The sequence below is a fragment of the Nicotiana tabacum genome, chromosome 1 (genome assembly GCF_000715075.1).
Source record: "Nicotiana tabacum cultivar K326 chromosome 1, ASM71507v2, whole genome shotgun sequence".
In the NCBI taxonomy this organism is placed as follows: Eukaryota; Viridiplantae; Streptophyta; class Magnoliopsida; order Solanales; family Solanaceae; genus Nicotiana; species Nicotiana tabacum.
Genome location: NC_134080.1, coordinates 153,224,048 through 153,247,539, shown reverse-complemented (window position 1 = coordinate 153,247,539; position 23,492 = coordinate 153,224,048). Strand labels below are relative to the sequence as shown.

The 23,492-nt window shown below is 38.5% G+C and overlaps 1 protein-coding gene across 1 annotated transcript; it reads left to right on the top strand.

Moving 5' to 3' along the window:
• Positions 1-1,482: 1,482 nt before the first annotated feature.
• Positions 1,483-21,915, top strand: LOC107824792 (putative UDP-3-O-acyl-N-acetylglucosamine deacetylase 1, mitochondrial). Its single transcript, XM_075254098.1, has 7 exons — positions 1,483-1,605; positions 1,695-2,006; positions 3,551-3,757; positions 4,234-4,335; positions 18,752-18,816; positions 19,112-19,256; positions 20,229-21,915. The coding sequence occupies exons 1-7, from the start codon at positions 1,561-1,563 to the stop codon at positions 20,280-20,282; spliced, it is 930 nt and encodes a 309-aa protein (XP_075110199.1). The 5' UTR covers positions 1,483-1,560; the 3' UTR covers positions 20,283-21,915.
• The last annotated feature ends 1,577 nt before the right edge of the window (positions 21,916-23,492 follow it).

The following is a 23,492-nucleotide window of genomic DNA, read 5'->3' as shown; positions in this document are numbered from 1 at the left end:
TCAACATCTGATTGGCTTTTCCAACCTAAGCTTTCAAATATTAGACTAAGTGTCTCATTTCACTCCATGACCGTTTCGAACATAGAACAACCAACACGATACGATGAAATATAGCTGAACAACATATAAAGAAGCAGAAACGGGGAGAACGAGACTGTAACTCATGAAACGACCGACCGGACCGTTACAAAAATATTATTTGAGTAGAAAAGCAGTTCAAAAATAATATAATAATATATTATTGTGGGGATTTTTTTTCAATTTCAACGCTTTATTCAGTCCGTTTAACATTACTTTTATTTTTTTGGTATTGAATATTATATGGAGGATTCTTGTGAAATTGATTTTATTAAACCTTCCTATATATTTTTAATAAGAATTTAATAGACAATATTGTATTAATTTTAAAATCTTAAATATTAAAAAATTAATATAGAAGTTATTGTCGTCCAAAAAATAAGTTATTACAAGTATGTCCTTTCCATATGGGTTCTTATGTTTAATATTTTTGGGTTATTTTCGTCCATCAATATTATATTCTTGCTTTTATGATAATATACTCTTCTTTTTCTAAATGAATTTGGACAATATAATACGTTTTCAAATTAAATTAATAATAGAAATTTTTTAAGAAGTATATCCTAAAAGTAATAGGATTACATGACCAAAAATATGTCATCCCGAAAGTAACTATACTAATAGAAAATCTAAGATGTTCCTAAAGGTATTAGGTTTACATGCTAATAAAGGTATTAGGTTTAGATGCTAACATGTAGTATTATAAATATATATGCCGATAAGTAATTATACTAATAGGATTCTTAAAGGTATTCATGTAAGATTCTTAACATGTAGTATTATGTCATAAAATTAATAGGATTACAATGCGAATGTCTAGAATTCCGATTATGTCATTTTATTGTGAGTTATTATGCTTAATATTAAAAGGTTATATTTGTAATCCAACATTTTTATTCATGTTTTTATAATAATATAGATATAGATATAAATAGATAAATAGCTAGATAGCTAGATATAGATAGATACATTAGGTCGGACTCGCTTTTGGACTACCATCATAATTGGGTCAAATTCTTGTTGTTTAGATTGCCGCTGCCGTTTAGACTGAATACAAAAAGAAGCGAATCAAATACGCCGTGCCTATACTAATAGAAAATCTAATATGTTCCTAAAGGTATTAGATTTACATGCTAACATGTAGTATTATATATTTATACCCAAAAATAATTATACTAATAAGATTCCTAAAGATAATTTATGTAGGATTCCTAATGTGTAGTATTATGTCCTAAAACTAATATGATTACAAGATTAATGTGTAGAATTCCAATTATGTCCTTTAATATGAGTTATTATACTTAATATTAAAATATTATTTTTGTAATCCAATATTTTATTCATGCTTTTATAATAATAAAAATAAATAATAATAATAATGTAGAATATAGATAAATATAGATTCTCTTTGAAGAAATTTAAGGTTTGACTGGTTTATTCCCTTCGCTTGAAGAAGACATTTCCTTGACCTAACAATCTGTAATGACATTCGTTCGCAACTCGTCAACCCTCATCTCTTGGATTTCCGTACACACACTAATTCACTCTCTTTTTCTCTCTACATAGACACACACACACAAGACTGTTAACTGACAAATTAAATTCATTTTTTACAGACTGGTAAGCTCCAGCAAACAGTAGCCAACTGTGTAGAAGTCACCGGAATCGGTCTCCACTCCGGCAAAGTATCCACCGTTAGAATCTGCCCGGAGCTTGCCGGCGAGGGTAGGTACTTTGAACTCGGTTCAAAGGTCATTCAGGCATCCATTGACTTCGCCAAGGAGTCTCCACTGTGCACCACGCTGTGTAAAGATGGCCACTCTATTAGTACCGTTGAGCACTTGCTTTCCGCTTTGGAAGCCACCGGCGTCGATAATTGCCGTCTCGAAGTGGAAACCTCTGATCCTCATCATCCCTCCTCCTTTGAGGTACTCCCATTCCATTCTTATCGCACTTTCAAGTGTAGTCCTAATTTGACTCAGTACTCACAATCAGGGTGGCTCAACGGAATTGGTGGCCTAAAGCCAGATTAGAGACCTTTTTTTTTCTTTAAAACAAAAACTTCCTATATATTTTTCTTTGAAGTTTATTTATCTAGCTTTTTGAAATATAAAATTATTAAGTAATAATTTTGTTTATAATTAACTTTTTGTGATAATTTTTTCAATTAGTAATATGTATAGATAATCCATTTAATTTATCTTGAGATATTGTTGATCTTAATTAAGATTTTATTAATTTTAATTTAAAAAAAGAATTCCGTATATGCAACTAGTATAAAAATTATTAATATTATTCTTTTGAAAAGAATCAAGTCCTCTTATATGATTAAGTATATCGTTTAGAGTATTACCTTCTGATTATACTATTTTTCTTAACAGTTTTAGTTTGAAATATAAGTCTAAATCGTCAATATCAATGGACTATTTTTGGGGCCTAAAGCCTTTGCTTTACTTGCCTTACCCTAAGCCGGCACTGCACATAAGGCTAGTTCAACAAGCAATATTTGTGGAATCCCTTACTCATATCAGTACATAAATTCCTCCAATTTCAACTGTGTCAAGTCAAAATAGAACTATAACATTTGGAATTAACGAAGTAATAATTAATTAGGATATTAATGCATTCTCCCTTTAGGGTGGAGTCTCCAATTTGTTTAACTTGGCTACCAAATTTGAGGCAAAGATCTCTGAAAGGAGAGGAGAAATAGGTGCTTCCAAACAAGTAGCTTAATAACCCTAAAATACACAATGTCTACATCTATTAGATTTTGTGTGCAAAGTGAAAGATGTATATATATATACATACTTTTTTTTGGTCTTCCTTGACTTCCTCCAAAGCTCATCGGGGTCTCGTATATTTTTTTGTAACCTCACTGTACATGGTCTGCACTTTTATGGTGCTTCTTCTATTTTAATGAGATTCTTGATTTACTTATAAGAATATTGAGTTCAGTTGTTTAAGTCTAAGTACATTAACAATGGTTTGATGATCAGCTTTCCTAATTTTGACCACCAAAGTCAATGTGGGATAGTACTACAACAACAACAACAACCACCCAGTATAATCCCATAAGTGGGGTCTGGGGAGGGTAGGATGTACACAGCCTTACCCCTACCCTTACCCCTACCCCTACCCTTACCCCTACCCTGAAAGGGCAGAGAGACGGTTTCGGATAGACCCTCGGCTAAAGAAGGTGGGAGAAGCCCTGATAGCAAGTAATAGCAAGACAAAATAATTAGAAAACTAAATCGAAGATAGCAACAAAGAATATGAAAGGGATACCGATAACAAAGAATAATTTGTGCTTTTGACTTATTCATTTTTTTTTTCTTTGGTGGTAATTTTAGCAATTAATAATGGAAATTATGGTGTTCAAAAATCTTTATTTGACTAGATGAATGGCAGTGTCAAAAACAATATTGGATTAGCAGTAAAATAATTAATTGTTGAACTAAACAAACTGAGACAGGTTCCTATTCTGGATGGGTCAGCAAGAGAATGGGTAGAAGCAATTGAAGAAGCTGGGCTGAAGGCATCTTTAGATCGTAGTGGTAAAAGCCGTGAGAAATTGGCTCGTGTTCTTACAGAACCTATTACTGCATGGAGGAACGATTCTTTTATAGCTGCATTCCCTTATTCAAAGGTCAAGATTACCTATGGCATTGACTTTCTACAGGTAATTTCATTAGATTGTCTGCTGTGCTATTCTTCTTCTCAGTTAGGTAAAATAAGGAAAAAGTTAAGTGTAACGGATGGTAATGAAGTAAATGACATTGTTTTTGTGCACATCAATAGACCATGGTATGGATACTTCATGCATCTAACTGATAGCAGTGATTGCCTGACATAGGGCAAGTTTTTTTTTTTTGCTAAAATCCCTTAATTGAATTCGTACTCTTGGCTGTCATATCTGTGCTAAACTTGTTTATCTGATGAGCGGCAATTGATTGTGTAGCAAATAGCTTGATGGTCAAAACCACTATAAATTAGCTCTGGGGCATGGGTGATGTAGTATTTTGTTTCAAAAATCAAAATTTGAAAGGAGATATGAGGCTTTTTTTTTTCTGGCTAAGAAATATGACATGTTGAGCTACCAAGATTAGGCAAATGTTTTTGATAGAAAGGTCTACTAAATGAATGCATTTGGCGTAGGCACCTGAAATTGGCTGCCAGTGGTTCTCTTCAACCTGTTCGGATAAAGATTTCTTTGCCAAAGAACTAGCTTCTGCTAGAACCTTTTGCATTTATGAGCAGGTAACTTCCAATCTTCTGATTCAAAATGTTATTTCAGCTCTCCTTTTTGCTTTTCTGAATTAGAACATTAATATGATATTACAATCTAGCTTTGGCAACAAGAAGCACTTTCTTATACTTTATCCACCATGAACCTATTTTGATATGCCATCTTTGGACTAGGCGAACAAATGGAATGTTTGCTCAGCGCGTAATTTTACATTAGTACTTAGTCAAGGAAATTACCAAAGTAGTCATGAAAGATTATTTTTGATAAATATGTTCCATCATGGTTTAAATCTGAACTTTTAAATGAATTTGAATCTGTTAAATATGTGATAGCACTGATGGTAACACAATGGTTGGGAATCCTGACGAGCGCAAAACTGGCGCATATAAATTGAAACTCATTAGTCAAAGATAGTATAGTGAAATATCGCCTCCATAGGGGTTGGATTTAGATAATTCAAATAATTTCTGGGTTAATGCTATTTAGGATGTTCAACACTTTGATTTGGGATGATTATGAACTATAATTAACTAGCTAAAATTAAAGCATTAATAATTGATCACAGAGAACTAGAGAGTAGTAAACTTGGGTTGTCATCACTGCGAGAAATAAGGGTCATGACATGATATGTGTACGATTGCTGTCCTAGATTTGACACAGTTAAAGGTTTTATTGATTCTCACGCATTCAACATGTTATTATCTTATTATTCTGATTCAGACTCCTCTATTGATTAAATTTGAACCGCTCAAATAAGCTAATGTGAAGTGCGGTGAAACTTGCAAGAATCTATTGGTAGGAATGGTCTAAGAGAAACTTCTCGCGAATATTTCTCAATCTTGTTGTTGTTGTAATTCAAACGGTAGATCACGAAGCTCATTCGATTAGGTTAAAGAACTATGGACTACCAAAACAAATTAAAGCATATGCTGCAAAAAATATTCAATAAAGTGTTCCTCTTTATGTTAAACAAGATAACGAATAAAATCACAACTAAGATTAAAGATCCACCATCATATTCAAGCAATTAAATAATAATCAAACCCATAAACAACAACCAAATTACCAAATCATGTCAAACCCTTAGGTAATCTACTCCATAGATATGGAGAAAGTCATCACAATAGAGTTAAAGAATAAGAAAATATTAATCCAATGCTACAATCCAAACTCGCGTATTGAGTTGGTGGAAGGATGATGAAATCTTGTGTTTGAAGCCTCCAATGCTCTCCAATAGCTCCCTAGGTCAAAATTCCCTTAAAAATGTGGTTCTAGTGTATTTATACTGTGTAGAGATAACCTACGACCGAAATCTATATCCATATATGTTATATTAAAAGCACGAAGGCCCTTAACACATTGTCGTTCGCCTTTTTTTACCCCTTAAACATATTTTTCATTGGATAAAAGTGTAAAATAAAAAATTTTCCTACTATTTAGGAGTTCAAAATCATCTAAGTTTTGTCTAATATAAATTCGGTGTTCAATATTTTTCTAGGTTTTATTAGTGAAACGGCTGAAAATAACATCTAAAAGTGCAAAAGAAAATATGGAAAAGAATAGTGAATGATATTTGTACTCAATAATAGTGTAATACACATGGGGAGCATATTTACAATAGCGGGGTTCTCATGAGTTAATATATGCCACATGGGCAATCAAAATGGTATTAATTTTATTTTGAACAAAAATAGAAAGAATAATAGGACCTTTGCGAAGTTTAGGTGTAAAACATAAGTAGGAGAATCCTTCTTTAATTAATATTCCTAATAACAAGAGTGTAAAAACGGCCCGTTCATATCCTAGTTTGTTGGGGAAGTCAAAACTCTTGTAGGTTAAAAAGGAAAAAAGAATACGACAATTAATAGAAAACTTATTATTTAATATCCCTATTAAAGAGGTCAAAATTTCCATAGTTAAAAATGGAAAAAACCTAGTTTTCATATACAACGTTGATTTTGGGAATCATACCAGTTGAATCAAATGGAAACCAAAATTTGATTAACGTTCGTTTTGGGAATCATACCAGTTGAAAAAGGAAGTTGAAGATGAAACCCAATTTTCGTATACAACGTTATACATCATTATACAATATCATACAACATTATAATATGTATATAATTTTGTACATTTGGTATGAAAATACTATTATACAACATTGATCTTTCTGTTCACGATTTTTATTCTACTCCCTCGTTTGAAGTAATTTCCTATTTCGCCATAGTAATTCTAGTTTTGTTGCATGTTTTTGGTTTTTTGTTTTGCTGTGTTTCCGTTTTGCTTTTGTTTTGCATACATTTTATTTAGAGTTTTCTTTTTTCTTTTACTTTGTATCCTATATGCTTTTTGTTAACACTAGTTTTACTTTTTTGTGTCAGTGAAATACTGGTATACATCATTATACATTCCATATACAAATTTATACAAAGTTATACATGTATTGCTCATGTCCAGCTAAAACTGAAATTTAAAATTTTTGTGCGTTTTCTTACTTTTCTTGAACAATCTATGTAGAAATTGACTTTCCTTGTTGATTTTTCTGCCAAATTACGAACTTGCAGCAATTTTTTTAATATTTGCGTTTGATTTATGCTATTTGGAACTTGGGAAAGTAGAGAATTTAAGTTGTTCGAGTTGTATGATGTATGATTTTGCATTTTTGTAGTTGGAATAGTGATGTATATGAACTTTGGGAAGAATAATGGAATTTTCACGCTTAAAGATATATGCAGAATAAATAAACAGAAACATGCTCTTTTTGTAGCCGTGGGCTATTATCTTTGGGCTATAGATTTGCAAAATTATGATTGGGTTATTATGTTGCAATGTAGGTGTATGAGTTGTACTTATGTTTAATTCTCTCTAAAATAAACGTAAAAGTGAAAATTCAGTTAAATATATGTATATATAATAGTAGTAGTAATAATAATGAAAGTAGTAGTAATAATAATAATAATAATAATAATAATAATAAGTCTAAATCTTCTTCACAACTAGTTCAAGTAACTGATTCTACAATTAAATTTTAAGCTAATACGCGAAATTATGTAAAATGACCAAAATGCCCCTCGGTCCCACGTCTCGGAATCGGGTGAAATTTACATTTTCAGAAACCTCGTACTCTCACGAGTCTACATAACAAAAATACTGAAATCGGAGTCCAAATGACCCCTCAAATCCTCAATTAAAGGCCTATTAAACTCAAGCCCTAATTACCCATTTTTCCCAGATTTCTCACCACTAATTAGGTCTTTAATCACATAAAAACGAGTTATGAAGTCAAGGATGTTACCTCCAAGCGATTCACCTTTGTTTTCCTCAAAATATCTCTCAAAAGCTTCAAATCCGGATGAAAATGGTGAAAGAATCCCTTAAATTCGCGAAGGCAACTATTTATATGTTCTGCCCAGCGATTTCCGCATTTGCGGCCTTGGGACCGCATCTGCGGACACAACGTCGCATCTGCGACTTTCATTAAAATGCTAGCTTCCGCATCTGCGGACCTCTAACTGCAGGAGCGGTTCCGCTTCTGCGAGCCCTTCACCACATCTGCGGTTTCTGAGGAATTGACACAAAGCCGCTTCTGCGGCGCCGCATATGCGGTCCCCAAACCGCAGATGCGAAAATACCAGAAGACCAGCTGTTGCAGCAACTTCAACTCCAAAATTTCCTCCGTTAACCATCCGAATTCATTCCGAGGTCCCCGGGACCTCAAATAAAGGCATCAACATATCCTAAAACCTTATTCAAACTTGTACAAATCTTCAAAACACCTCAAACAACATCAAAACAACCAAAACACATCGGATTCAAGCCTAAGTTTCTAAAATCTTCCGAATTCCGCTTTCAATCAAAAACCCAATCAAAACACGTCCGAATGACCTGAAATTTTGCACACACATTCCAAATGACACAACGAAACTACTGCAACTCTCGAAATTCCATTCTGGCCCTCGGATCATAATCTCAACGAAACTAGGGCCAGGTCTGCTGGACCGGCCTTTGAAAGCAACCCGCGCAGGAGGCGCGCTAGAAACTGGTGGTGCATAATAGGGCTCTTGCGGTCTAGGAGGAGCTGGAGCACTACTGGCTGCTTGAAGAGCTGAATGAACAGGGCGACTCATATAACCCCTACCATGACTACCTGCAGCTGGGGTACGAGCACCAGAATAATGGCCCAACTCTCGAGACCTCTTGGCCTCCCTCTCCTCTCTCCCCCTAGCATGCATACCCTCGATCCTCCCGGCAATGCTCACCACTTGTTGATAAGAAATATCCATCTCCAACTCACGAGCCATGCTAGATCTGATGCTGGGAATAAGGCCCCCAATAAACCGGCGAACCCTCTCGCTGATAGTAGAAACAAGGCTAGCGCATGCCTAGCCAAACTGGTGTAACAGACAACATACTCTGAGACAGTTATAGCGCCATGGTGCAAATGCTCAAACTCTGCGCGCCATGCGTCCCTGAGGCTCTGAGGAACATACTCTCTCAGGAACAGATCTAAAAACTGAGTCCAAGTCAGTGAAGCAGCCTCATCTGGACTATCTAACTCATAGGTGCGCCACCACTCATAGGCGGCTCCTCGAAGCTGGAAGGTAGTGAAAGAAACCCCGCTCGATCCTGAGATGCCCATGGTACGGAGAATGCGGTAACATTCATCAAGAAATCCCAGAGCATCCTCCGACGCTAGACCACTAAATACAGGGGGCTTGTACTTCTTGAACCTCTCAAGCCTCAACTGCTCATCCTCGGAAGCCGCTGCCCTGTACTCAGGCTGAACTGGCACCGCAGGCGGCACAGGAATAATCTCAGGGACCTTCTCAACATGCACTCGTTGCTCAGGAGTGCGGGCGGCGGGAGTCTGTGCTCCTCCCCCGGCCTGAGACGTAGCTGCAGCAAGGGGAAGCAACCCTGCCTGAGCCAATGTGGTGTACATGCTCATGAACTGTGCCAAAGTCTCCTGAAGAGCTGGAGTGGTAGTAGCAGTGGGCGTGTCAGGTGCTTGGACTCCGGTTGGATCCGCTGGTGGTACCTCGGCGGCAGCTCGCACAAGTGCTCTGGCTGCACCACGTGCGCGTCTTCGGCCTCTACACCGGCCCCGGCCTCTGACGGCTGCAGTAGGGGGCGCGAGTAACTGATCGTCTCGGGTAGCACGTGTCCTCACCATATGTGAGAGAATGGAAGACAGAAGTTTAGAATTGTGATGTCAAAATACCGCACGACAAGGAAATCAAATGAAGTGGAAATTTTTCCTAACAGTTACATAGCCTCTCGTAGATACGTACAGACGTCTCCGTACCGATCAGCGAGACTCTAATAAACCGGCTTGTGATCCGTGACTCCTATGAACCTAGAGCTCTGATACCAACTTGTCACGACCCCGGTTCGCTCTTCGTGAACCATCGTGACGGCACCTAGTCTCTAAGACTAGGTAAGCCTAAACTTGCGGAAGATAACGAAAACTTGCGGAAGTAAAACAATTTTAAAACAGAAGTAAGGCAATAACAGTGTTAAATGTGCCGCTCGGCATAAACCATAATTATATAGATCTCAAAACCAATATCTAAATCCACGACCCGGAAACCCACGAATCACAAGCTAAGAAAAGGAAATACTACATAGCTCTTACTCCGGAATTTGTCTTATAAGAACAGAAAGTACAGAAGGGCTAAATACTAAAAGCAGGAATAGAAAGGGACTTCTCGGTCTGCGGACGCGACAGATGTACCTTGAAGTCTCTAGGGCAGTCGCCTCCCTCAAGGATAGTAGGCCTGATCAGCGGTACCTGGATCTGCACATGAAAAACATGCGCAGAAGGGGTATGAGTACACCACAACAGTACTCAGTAAGTGCCAAGCCTAACTTCGGTTGGGTAGTGACGAAGAGGGTCAAGGCCCTACTGAAGTTAAACAAATATAAAGGTCAACAGTATAGGACATAACAATATAAATAAGTATGGCAGTAAAATAACACAGGATATACAAAACAACAACAATTATACAGAACACGGTAAACATGGAACGGAAATACAGCTCAGCACCAATAGTAACAATCGGGATCTCCCAGGATACCGTCCTGTAGTCCCATCTTTACATATCTAGTGAATCTCCCGGGATACTGTCCCGTAGTCCATCATATATATGTCCGAAGGATCTCCCGGGATCTCGTCCCGTAGTCCAACTCATAGTGCACGGGGATCTACTGGAATCCCGTTCCGTAATCCCAAATGTAAATACCCAGTACTGGGAGAATCTACCGGGTGCATTCCCGTAGTTCCATATAACTGTGCAGGGGGATCTACCGAGAATCTAACCCGTAGTCCCAAAGTAAATGTGTAGGGTGATCTACCGGGATCTAACCCGTATTCCGCTTGCGATCAAACACCCAACCAAAACACGTCCGAATGACCTGAAATTTTGCACACACATCCTAAATGATACAACGAAACTACTGCAACTCTCGGAATTCCATTCCGGCTCTCGGATCATAATCTTACTATCTAATGGCCCGACTCTCGAGACCTCTTGGCCTCCCTCTCCTCTCTCTCCCTAGCATGCATACCCTCGATCCTCCTAGCAATGCTCACCACCTGCTGATAAGAAATATCCATCTCCAACTCACGAGCCATGCTAGATCTGATGCTGGGAATAAGGCCCTCAATAAACCGGTGAACCCTCTCGTGGACAGTAGAAACCAAGGCTGGCGCATGCCTAGCCAAACTGGTGTAACGGACAATATACTCTGAGACAGTCATAACGCCCTGGCGCAAATGCTCAAACTCTGCGCGCCATGCGTCCCTGAGGCTCTGAGGAACATACTCTCTCAAGAACAGATCTGAAAACTAAGTCCAAGTCAGTGAAGCGGCCTCATCTGGACTATCTAACTCATAGGTGCGTCACCACTCATAGGCGGCTCCTCGAAGCTGGAAGATAGAGAAAGAAACCCCGCTCGATCCTGAGATACCCATGGTACGGAGAATGCGGTAACACTCATCAAGAAATCGCAGAGCATCCTCCGATGCTAGACCACTAAATACAGGGGGCTTGTACTTCTTGAACCTCTCAAGCCTCAACTGCTCATCCTCGGAAGCCGCTGCCCTGTACTCGGGCTGAACTAGCACTGCAGGCGGCACAGGAATAATCTCAGGGACCTACTCAACATGCAGTCCTTGCTCAGGAGTGCGGACGGCGGGAGTTTGTGCTCCTCCCCCGGCCTGAGACGTAGCTGCAGCAAGGGGAAACAACCCTGCCTGAGCCAAGGTGGTGTACATGCTCATGAACTGTGCCAAAGTCTCCTGAAGAGCTGGAGTGGTAGTAGCAGTAGGCGTGTCAGGTGCTTGGACTCCGGCTCGATCCGCTAGTGATACTTTGGCGGCAGCTCGCGCAGGTGCTCTTGCTGCACCACGTGCGCGTCCTCGGCCTCTACCCCCCCTTGCCTCTGACGGCTGCAGTAGGGGCGCGGGTGCCTGATCGTCTCGGGTAGCACGTGTCCTCACCATCTGTGAGAGAATGGAAGACAAAAGTTTAGAATTGTGATGTCAAAATACCACACGACAAGGAAATCAAATTAAGTGAATTTTCCTAACAGTTACATAGCCTCTCGTAGATAAGTACAGACGTCTCTGTTCCGATCTGCGAGACTCTAATAAATCGGGTTGTGATCCGTGACTCCTATGAACCTAGAGCCCTGATACCAACTTGTCACGACCCCGGTTCGGCCTCCGTGAACCATCGTGACGGCACCTAGTCTCTACGGCTAGGTAAGCCTAAACTTGCGGAAGATAACCAAAACTTGCGGATGATAACCAAAACTTGCGGAAGTAAAACAATTTAAAAACAGAAGTAAGGCAATAACAGTGTTAAATGTGCCGCTCGGCATACACCATAATTATATAGATCTCAAAACCAATATCTAAATCCACGACCCGGAAACCCACGAATCACAAGCTAAGAAAAGGAAATACTACATAGCTCTAACTCCGGAATTTGTCTAATAAGAATAGAAAGTATAGAAGGGCTAAATACTAAAAGCAGGAATAGAAAGGGAATTCTTGGTCTGCGGACGTGGCAGATGTACCTCGAAGTCTCTAGGGCAGTCGCCTCCCTCAAGGATAGTAAGCCTGATCAGCGGTACCTGGATGTGCACATGAAAAACATGCGCAGAAGGGGCATGAGTACACCACAGCGGTACTCAGTAAGTGCCAAGCCTAACCTCGGTTGGGTAGTGACGAGGAAGGTCAGGGCCTTACTGAGGTTAAACAAATATAAAGGTCAACAGTATAGGACAAAACAATATAAATAAGTACGGCTGTAAAATAAGACATGATATACAAAACAACAACAATTATACAGAACACGGTAAACATGGAAAGGAAATTCAGCTCAGTACCAATAGTAACAATCGGGGATCTCCCAGGATACCGTCCTGTAGTCCCATCTTTACATATCTAGTGAATCTCCCGGGATACCGTCCCGTAGTCCATCATATATATGTTCGAAGGATCTCCCGGGATCCCGTCCCGTAGTCCAACTCATAGTGCACGGGGATCTACTGGAATCCCGTTCCGTAGTCCCAAATGTAAATACCCAGTACTGGGAGAATCTACCGGGTGCATTCCCGTAGTTCCTTATAACTGTGCAAGGGGATCTACCAGGAATCTAACCCGTAGTCCCAAAGTAAATGTGCAGGGGGATCTACCGGGAATCTAACCCGTAGTCCTAAAGTAAATGTGCAGGGAGATCTACCAGGAATCTAACCCGTAGTCCCAAAGTAAACAGACAAGGGGGAGCTACCGGAATCCCACATCCGTAGTCCCAAAATAAATATACAGCAACAACAGGAAGATAGACAGAAATAGCAAAATTCAAGGCAATAAGTGATTCTAGCCTAGCATGTTGCACATAATTCAAGTAAGGCGGTTAAATCAAATGAAGCAATTAAGTCACTTAGACATGCTTTCCTAAGCTAACAACAGGCTTAATAGTGCAAGTAATAGAAACAGGAAAGGAAACATACTAGTAAGTACTTAAAGAAAACCAGATTTCCAACAATTAGCACAAGTACGCACTCGTCACCTCACGTACAAGGCATTTCAATTACCAAATATACCAATCCTAAGGGGAAGGTCTCCCACATAAGGTTAGACAAGCCACTTACCTCGAACCGGCTTAAAATCAACCCAATACCACGTCTTTGCCACGAGTACTCGACTCCAAATGGCCCAAATCTATTCAATTCAATTGCATAATGTAAATAACACTTTAAATAACTGATTCTACAATTAAATTCTAAGCTAATACTCGAAATTATGTAAAATGACCAAAACGCCCCTCGGCCCACGTCTCGGAATCGGGTGAAATTTACATTTTTAGAAACCTTGTACTCTCACGAGTCTATACATAATAAGAACACTGAAATCTGAGTCCAAATGACCCCTCAAATCCTCAATTAAAAGCCTATTAAACTCAAGCCCTAATTACCCATTTTCCTAGATTTCTCACCACTAATTAGGTCTTTAATCATATAAAAACGAGTTATGAAGTCAAGGATGTTACCTCCAAGCGATTCCCCTTTGTTTTCCTCAAAAATCTCTCTCAAAAGTTTCAAACCCAGATGAAAATGGTGAAAGAATCTCTTAAATTCGCGAAGGCAACTATTTATATGTTCTGCCCAGCGATTTCCGCATTTGCGGCCCTGAGACCGCATCTGCGGACACAACGTCGCATCTGCGACTTTCATTAAAATGCCAGCTTCCGCATCTGCGGACCTCTAACTGCAGGAGCGGTTCCGCTTCTGGGAGCCCTTCACCGCATCTGCGGTTCCTGAGGAATTGACACAAAGCCGCTTCTGCGGCGCCGCATCTGCGGTCCCCAAACCGCAGATGCAAAAATACCAGAAGACCAGCTGTTGCAACAACTTCAACTCTAAAATTTCCTCCGTTAACCATCCGAATTCATCCCGAGGTCCCCGGGACCTCAACCAAAGGCGTCAACATATCCTAAAACCTTATTCAAATTTGTACAAATCTTCAAAACACCTTAAACAACATCAAAACAACTAAAACACATCGGATTCAAGCCTAAGTTTCTAAAATCTTCTGAATTCCGCTTTCGATCAAAAACCCAACCAAAACACGTCTGAATGACCTGAAATTTTGCACACACATCCCAAATGACACAACGGAACTGCTGCAACTCTCGGAATTCCATTCCGGTCCGCGGATCATAATCTCACCATCAAACCGGAAACTTCCAAAATTCAACTTTCGGCATTTCAAGCCTAAATTAGCTACGGACCTCCAAAACACAATCCGAACACGCTCCTAACCCCGAAATCGCCCAACGGAGCTAACGGAACCATCGGATTTCCGTTCCGAGGCCGTCTCCACACTGTTTCGACTACAGTCACTTTTCCAACACTTAAGCTCTCATTTAGGGACTAAGTGTCCCAAAACTCTCCGAAACTCAGAATCGAACATCCCGACACTTTAAAATAGCAGAATAAACTTGGGGAAAGCAGTTAATAGGGGATCAAGGCGTTAATTCTTAAGATGACCGTCCGGGTCGTCACAATTTCCCCCTTCTCTCTCTTTTCATCCCTATATTTCCCTCTTTTCTAAAAGGAATATTTTTTCTATTTGGACATTCATGCATCATATGCCCTCTTCTATGACATTTGTGATATTGAATAGACTTAGATGGTTTGGAAGATTTAGGATTAAAAGTTTTACCTTCCTCTTTTTCATCATCTTTCCTCTTGTCTTCTTGAGCTGTAGCAGTCACTTCTTGTTTTGGCCATGACTTCTTGAAATTGATGTTTGGCCAACTTCTCCGTGAGCTAGCTTGTTGCTTTCTTTTTATTTTGCTTTTCTCTCTTTACAACCAATCTACTAACTCATCTGAAGTTATATATTATTGTGTCTCTACTGCATCGGCTATTTCTTTATCTAAATCATTAAGAGATCTAGCCATATTAGCATATTCCTTTTCCATACAATTAGTTTGGATCCTAGCCATATCTGTAGCTTTAAAGTATTCATCAATAGTCATGGTTCCTTGATTCAAGGTCCGAAGACATTGTAGGTCTCTTTGAAAGTGGGAATGCACAAACCTTTGCTGCTTCATCTCGACCCAAATAGCAATGAGTGGTTCTCCATCTTGTTGTTTGTCCCTTGTCAGCCTTTTCTACCAAATAGCAACATAGTTAAGAAAATTCAACAATAGCAAGTTTAACCTTCTTACCTTTAGAGTAGTTATGACAATCAAAGATGCCTTCGACTTTCCTCTCCCGATCAAGGTGCAAGTAAGGATATCTTGTGCCTTTGGAAGATGACACTTTTATCTTTATGCTACTAATATATCTTCTTCTTTCTTACCTCGTTGTCGCCTACTGGTTTTTCTTACCCTATCAAGATTTATATTAACATCATCAACAATATCATCTATAGGGCTTCTTGATTTACAATGAGGGTATGGGATACATACCTTATATTCTGTAGCCTAGAATTATTTCGGGGTTGTACAACATGTTGATTTCCCCTGCTAAGTCCGTCTTGTCTCTCTTTGTTGAACAATGGTGTCCCTCATCTTATGGAATTGTAAAGTCCATCTTTAGTTGTTGCTACATAGCTTGCAGAGTAAATTTCTTTCTTGCTTGGCGCTCGGCCTCTTGAAGAGTCCTCCCTTCATTATCACTAAAGTTGGATAGGATGTGGCCCTTACGTTAGGATTATATTTCCCCCAATTTTTATGAAATACAAGGTGCTCATTGAATGATAGAAAGCTATTTCCACTTGGTATTCAAGGATTGCATGTTCCGTACTAGATTAAACAGGTCTAATTGGAACCAAGACAAAAAAAGTTCTTGTGAAGAAGCCCATGTTTCTTTTGTTGAAATAAGGGCAAATGGGTTGATTCGACATTTACACTATGGGATTAATTGGTTTGAGCCTTTGTATCGAAACTTACTAAGTGATCACTTTCAAATTTAGAGAAACCTTGGAGTTAACAAAAAAATCCTATTTTCTGAAAACAAACAAAAGGTTCAGAAAAAAAGGATAGGTGCAGAGACTTAGTGGAAGCTATTCTAACAAATGGAGTTAATGTGTTGGTAGAGGAATCTTTACATCGAAACTTTTTTATCCTTAAAGATCTAGGATTCCCGTTTCTTGTTTCCGTTTTTGATTAGGAAGCAAAGTAATAAAATTTGATTTCTTGAAGAGCAATATGATTCTCTTTGTTTTTTTGATTGAATTTCGTTTTTTTGACTTTCTTTTTAACTGTTCATGTTGTTGCAATAACTTTTTTTTTTGTTTTTGTTTTTTTGTTTTTTTGTGTTGCTGTTGTGTTCATAATTCGAAAGATTAACAAGAACCGAATCTTGATAGAACAACTCTGATATTACTTTGTAACATAATGGTTGGGAATCTCAAGCTAGAGTATGGTTTGAGAATAAATGTGGAAGCAAAACTAGAAAAGAAATTGAAAAACACTGAAGTAAGAATTAAAGGATATGGGAAAACTCAAGTAAATAGTTCCTAGAATTTCCAAGTACTCAAGTTCTAATGATTTGACAAGATCCAGGTAACAACAAATTAGTTATTGGATGAACTAAACGCCTATACTTGATAAACAAATCAAAACTTAGAATCAAATCTTTACCGCTTTGTGAGCGACGTTAGGCAACAATTAGTACTCGGTTACTAATCGTCTTCTAAGAATACCAAGAAAAAATCGGAGATATCAAAGAAGAAATTACCTTACAATCTGGAACTATGAACTTGTTTAGATTGAAAGATAAAATCCGGAGTAAGATGCCTCAAAGGTTTAAAAGAACTCTCAAATAATAGTATTCATCAAAATTTAAGTTATAATCAAGAACAAAGCACCCCTTTATATAGGAGCATAAAAGGGGGCTGCCAACCCCTTGAAATTACTTTCGGGGTGGTCAAACTAAACTAAATAAGTTGAAATTTCCAGGGGGAGGGGGCGTACAAGGCTCAACTATTTAAGCCTAAAAGGCAGATTCTATAAAGCTAGAGTTAAGCATTAGTTTGGGCTGCTGGACTTGTTCCTTTTTGGATTGGCTTTGGGCCCTAGTCCACCTTCTCTTGGACTTCAATTTGAGCCTCCACATTGTTGTAAGATTTGGCCAAAAGATCCTCCTTGGGCTTGAACTCTTCTTCCACTAGTTTGAAATTTCTTTGTTTGGGATCTTGTTATGGGTTTGTTGGTACTTCCAAATATTCATCTTTGTCATTAATGCCATTGAGCTTTCCATCAGCAATAACAACAATAACAACCCATTAAAATCCCACAAGTGGGGTTTGGTGTGGGCAGAATGTACGCAGACTTTACCCCTACCCCGGAGAGGTAGAAAGACTGTTTCCGAAAGACCCTTGGCTCAAGAAGAATAAAATAAACAATAGACAATAGGTCATTAACAACAACAGAAGCCAGAAAAAAAAGATCAGCGTCGTAAGAAACAAAAAATAGATATAATAGCAATAACAATAACCAGTAATAATGCCATAGAAAATAGTGTAGAAGCTATGTAAACCCCTAACAACCCAAGGCGAAACATTATCAGCCTAGCCCCGCCCCCGGAACAACATAGAAAAACGCTCCTCCCTCATAACCTACAATTCTAATACTCGACTTTCACACCTTCCAATCCAGAGCCATGACCTCGGAGATCTGAAGTTGCGGCATGTCCTGCCTGATCATCTCACCCCAATACTCCTTAAGCCGCCCTCGACCTCTCCTCATACCTTCCAGTGTCAACTGCTCACACCTCCTAACCAGGGCATCTATGCTTCTCCTCCGCACGTGCCCGAATTATCTAAGCCGTGCTTCCCGGATCTTGTCGTCCATGGGAGCCACGCCCACCTTCTCCCAAATATGTTCATTCCTAATCTTATCCAGCCTAGTGTGTCTGCACATCCATCTCAACATCCTCATTTCTACCACTTTCATCTTCTGGGTATGAGAATTCTTGGCTGCCTAACATTCAGCCCAGACAGCATTGCCGGCCGGTCATTGAGCTTTCCATCAATGCTATCAATTGATAGTCAGGTATTGCTCTTGTTTGTAGAAGAGTGTCATCATTGAGCATCTTGTGACATTCTTTTTCAGTACTTGAGCTATCTTGGAGGTGTTAAAAAATAACTAAAATCTGTCCCCAAAAAATAAACTTGACATTCTTGATTTGTGTTTCATGGTGCGAAATCTTTGTGAATTGACTTAGCTCAATTCATGCTTTCTTCTTCACATTTATTGCTTTCATCACCTGTCTTCTAGTTGGTTATCATGAAAAGGTAGTCCTCTTTCATCAGTAGTTATGGAGTCAAAGCATAGCTGATGGTTCATCATTCATGTTGTTATGTTTATGGCATTTACATGGTTTCTATGCTGAATAACTGTCCAGGTTGAACAACTACGCAAATCAGGACTTATCAAAGGGGGTAGCACTGAAAACGCCATTGTTTGTAGGTAAGAGATACTTTCTTTTTCAGTTGTATTTGGAAAAATGCTGGAAAATGTAATTAGGTAACACTTACACTTCATCCAACTTTCAGAAAATTTAAGCAATAATTGATCAAGAGTAAGTAGTGTCAGCTAATGATGCATGGTATGTCTCGTTCTATATTTAATCAGATATAACATGTCTGCTACGATGATACATCCTTATGAAAAATTACCACCACTGTCAACCGGAGGCCATTATGCTTTCTACTAGGTGTATTTTCTTGATTTAACCTCACATATGATATCTCCTCTTCTGCAGTGAAAGTAGAGGCTGGCTGAATCCACCACTGCGTTTCAGTGATGAACCTTGCAGACACAAGGTTTTAGATCTTATGGGTGATCTTTCCCTTTTGGCGCAGGGTGGTAACCAAGGGCTTCCAGTGGCACACATTATTGTCTATAAGGTTTGTTTCTTTGCCTTCCAATTATTTCGTTTTGGTGTTTAATGGTGATGGACCATGGAAAGGATTGTCTAGCAGAAAATGTGACCTTTTCTTAGCCTCTGCCTGATCTGTTGTTTAATCCTTGTTCTCACATCTGCTTTATATGGAGCTTTCAAATCTGGCTGAAACTCTGATTGGCATGGGAGCTTTCTAAAGCCACTGCTTACTACGATGTAGTATGCTGCCTTCTTTAGCAAAGGTTCTTATATGTTCTGCTTCTGTGAAGAGAGGTGAAAGAGAAACTGAATTAAATTCTACTCAGTAAAAACTTTTTCTGCATCTTATTTCTACAATGGTGTTGTATCTGTCCTGAACCTCATTGTTGGGCATCATGAACTTGGTTACCTTCTCGTCATAGTCATAGTAATGCAGGTCCCTACACTACTATAGGCATATGCATAATTGCATATTGTGAGCACTGTCCCAGTCTTTTTGTGTTTCGATTTTGCATTCTCAGCTTTCCTTCCTCTTTTTATTTTTTTAATAGTTTCTGAATAACTTTGCTATTTGGATTAAGTGCGAAGGTTTAAAATGTCTTTGTGCATGTGCTCATGAAGTCATTGGTGAGCTTTGTTGTACGTGTTTTCACAAACGACGTTGACTGGTACTGGAAGTGCAAAAATTTATTATTGATAGAGGGCACTAATCTTGCCATTATGCCCCCGACGTATTGTGGCTGAGACAAGGGCATAATCTGGTAACTTCATTTCTGGAGAAAAGTAAAAACAAGACTTTCTTTTTAAGAAAAAGTACATGATATGAGTGATGTCGAAGGCATTGTATTTACAAGGCGGTAATGATGAAATATACTTTTGGATTGCTCAACATTAGATTGATGGTAAACATCTCCTAATATTTGTTGGAGATAGAACAATTTGCTAATAATTTTTCAATTGATTAATTTCAGCTGCTTAAGTAACTTCATATATGCAGGGTGGACATGCACTGCATACGGATTTTGCTCGCTGCTTATCGAGAGTCAAATGAGCTGGTGTGTTGGAAATTTACTAGTTTTGGCGCTCAGTTCTTGTTGTTGGTAGAAGCCTAGTTTTTCCTGACTCCCTGCTGGTCCAGAAGCCGTTAAGACTGCACTTGATTATTTGCTGGACGTTGTCAAATAGTAAGCGAAGTGTTAAGAGTAGGAAGCATGAGTTACATGACCGAACTCGTGACGACATTATCACTTGGATGGTGTAATTGGTAAGACGAGCACTTACGCCTATTCTATTACCCCGACTTTGAGGCATGGTTGGTATCATGACTTGGAGAATGCCGAAGGTGAGGGTCTAAAGAGCCCGTTTCAGCACAACTTTTCAGATATTAAGGTCATTTGTTTACACAAATCATATTAGTTAAAAATCATTGCATTATTATTCTTGTTATTGGATGAGTATGGGGCGGGGTGGATGAAATGGAGGCTTGCTTTTGGTGTTTTGTATGATAAGACTGTGCCACCAAACCTTAAAGGTCAGACTGACTATATTATATGAGACTGAGTGTTGGTCAGTCAAAACTTCCATGTCCAGAAGATGAAGGTGGCAGAAATGAGAATGTTAAGATGGATGTACGAGCATATCAGGATAGATAAAATTAGGAATGAAGTTATTCGGGACAAGATGTGTGTGGCCCCTGTGTGAGCACCTAATTTTTGATCATATTTTTATTTTCACCATTTTTAATAGGTAAATATTTTTTAAGTTTAATCTAAATATTTTAGCTTTTGTTTCATCTATTATAGGTTTTACTTAAGAAAATAAAAAAAAATTAAATCACATTTCTTGTATAAGTTTTATCTTCATTTACAAAGAATATATATATGTATATGTATAGTTTAGTGCAATTTTTAAGTTAGAGACTTTCAATAAATAAATATTAAGTATGTACTAATATTTTTAGGAGTAGATTTTATTTTGTTTACTTATTTTCAAGAAAAGAAAATTAACAAAAAGAGAGCCAATAATAAATGGCCACATGGAAGATTACCTCATATCTCCTCTAACTAATTTACCCATAGAAAAGACCTCCCCAAGTCGGCACTTGCAGATAACCAACCACACACAAAAAAAGGGGGAACCCGTGAAAACAGGGGAAAAAGAACAGAGGCAGGGAAAAACCCTTCTGATGCGTTTCATAGCAAAAGCTCAGAAGCAAAAATCATAAAAAACCCATGAAAACTTCAATCTTCTCCCTAAAAATCAGCCACTGTCTCTATCACTTAAGACCCAATTAAAACAAACATAAAAAAACTCCTCCATATCCACCAACAATCCAGCCAACAACGCAACCAACAAAGCAGCAAAAAGCTAGCTACAATTAGTCTCAAAACCATCCAAAAGCATCTGAAAATACTTTCAAAATGACCCCAAAACCAGCCTCAAAACCACCCAAAATTCCAAATGCAGCAGTAAGAGAGTGAGACCCAAAGAGCTGAAACCTCTACTATAAAATCATTGGAAATGTTCAGTCCGTCAGGGTCGTCGAGGTCGCCGTTCGAGTGCTCCTGTCGCGGGTCTCGTTCTAGTTCTTTATCTGGGTAGTAATCGCTGGGATTCATGTATTTTGATGACGTTGGGAGCTTTATGTTTTGATATATTGAAGAAGTTTATTTGCTGAGTATAAAGGTTCATTCTCACCTTTCCTATTCGAATTTCTTAATTGCCTTTTTTTTCTAAATTCTTGTTTGTTCACGAATCTTTTCCATGTGTTTTGTTTGGGTTCTGGTAATGCATCTTTGATGAGGAATTTTTGAATGCTTCATTGTGAATGAACTTGGACAACAATAAGTTTTGGGTTTAGTTAGAATCAAAAGTTTTGGTTTTCAACTGTCCCTTTTCAGTATATTAACTATTTTTTTTGAACATAAAAGCACGGTAATATAATTATCGTGCTTTTATGTTAAAAAAATAGTTAATATACTGAAAAGGGATTTTGGCCCGGTAAGGAAATAGTTGGGGTTTGAAATTAGTTATAAACTTATTTTTATCATTTAGTTCCTCATGTGAATAATCAATGCGCTAGTGATTCAAATATCCTGTTCTTAAGTTAATTATCATTTATTTGAAGCATAAATTTTGGTTGTTAAACAAAGTGATTAAAAATAATTGTTGGTAAACATCTGTTGAATTCTTGGTACGAAATAGGCGCATAGGCCACCTGAAAGAAGCGAGCAGTGGTGTCTTGTTTGTTTGGAATTGAGAAGAATTGGGTGGACAAATTTTTTGGTTTTTGGATTAGTTTATCCCTGAATAAGCTAGCCCTCTTTCCCTAATTAATCTACTTTATCCCTTTCACAATAACTTCCATAACTCATTTGTCCTACAACAAATCTCAAAATAGTTTAAGAAAATAATTCAAAACATGCTAATTGCTTTAGGCGCGATTAATAATAAATTATCGTGACTATGGGTGCGGTTCCCGCGGCATAGTCATGATACGTAACTCCAAATTCGAGTGCAAGTTTGTGTGACTTGGCTGCAACTTCAATGTAATTTTAAAAATAAACATGTTGTAAATTGCGGGTGCGTTTCACGTGGCGCAATTTACGGTATATACAAGACGAGAAGTGTACGACATCGTAACTTGTTTTCTAAATAAATTCCATAATTACTTAAAAATAGATGAAAGCGGTATAAAAGCGACAAGCAGAAAAGGTTTCAAAACATGTAATAATTCAGATAATTAGGCCAATTATTAATTGTTAAGCGATCGGATAAACCCCCGAAACTCGAGAGTGCCTCTCACCTTCTTCCGGATTAACAGAATTTCTTACCTGACCTTCTATGTTCGCGGACCATAAATAGAGTCCATTTTCCTCGATTGGGATTTTAAAGTAAATCGGTGACTTGGGACACCATAACAATTATTCCAAGTGGCGACTCTAATTTAAATAAATTGTCACGACCCTAAACTAGGACCCGGTCGTGATGGCGCCTCTCGTGAAGACAAGGCTATCCGAAACTTCCGATTTTCCAATTTATTAGCAATTAAGCATTACGAAACAGTCAAAACATGATAAAATAATCCAAAGTAGCAGATAATATCATAAATATGCGGAAGAACAACCCAACATAGCCCGATACCGGGGTGTCACTAGTCACGAGCATCTATAAAACCTAATACAAGTCTGAAAAATCCACAAACTATTACAAATGTCTGCTAAGAGATGGAAATGATAAAGAGGGAGAAACACGGGACTGC

Excerpts from the sequence above, each read along its gene's own strand:
- LOC107824792 (XM_075254098.1), top strand. The coding sequence starts at position 1,561 with ATGACATTCGTTCGCAACTCGTCAACCCTCATCTCTTGGATTTCC. Across the intron at positions 1,606-1,694 it reads CCCTCATCTCTTGGATTTCC|ACTGGTAAGCTCCAGCAAAC; the intron begins GTACACACACTA and ends CATTTTTTACAG. Across the intron at positions 18,817-19,111 it reads GAAAACGCCATTGTTTGTAG|TGAAAGTAGAGGCTGGCTGA; the intron begins GTAAGAGATACT and ends CCTCTTCTGCAG.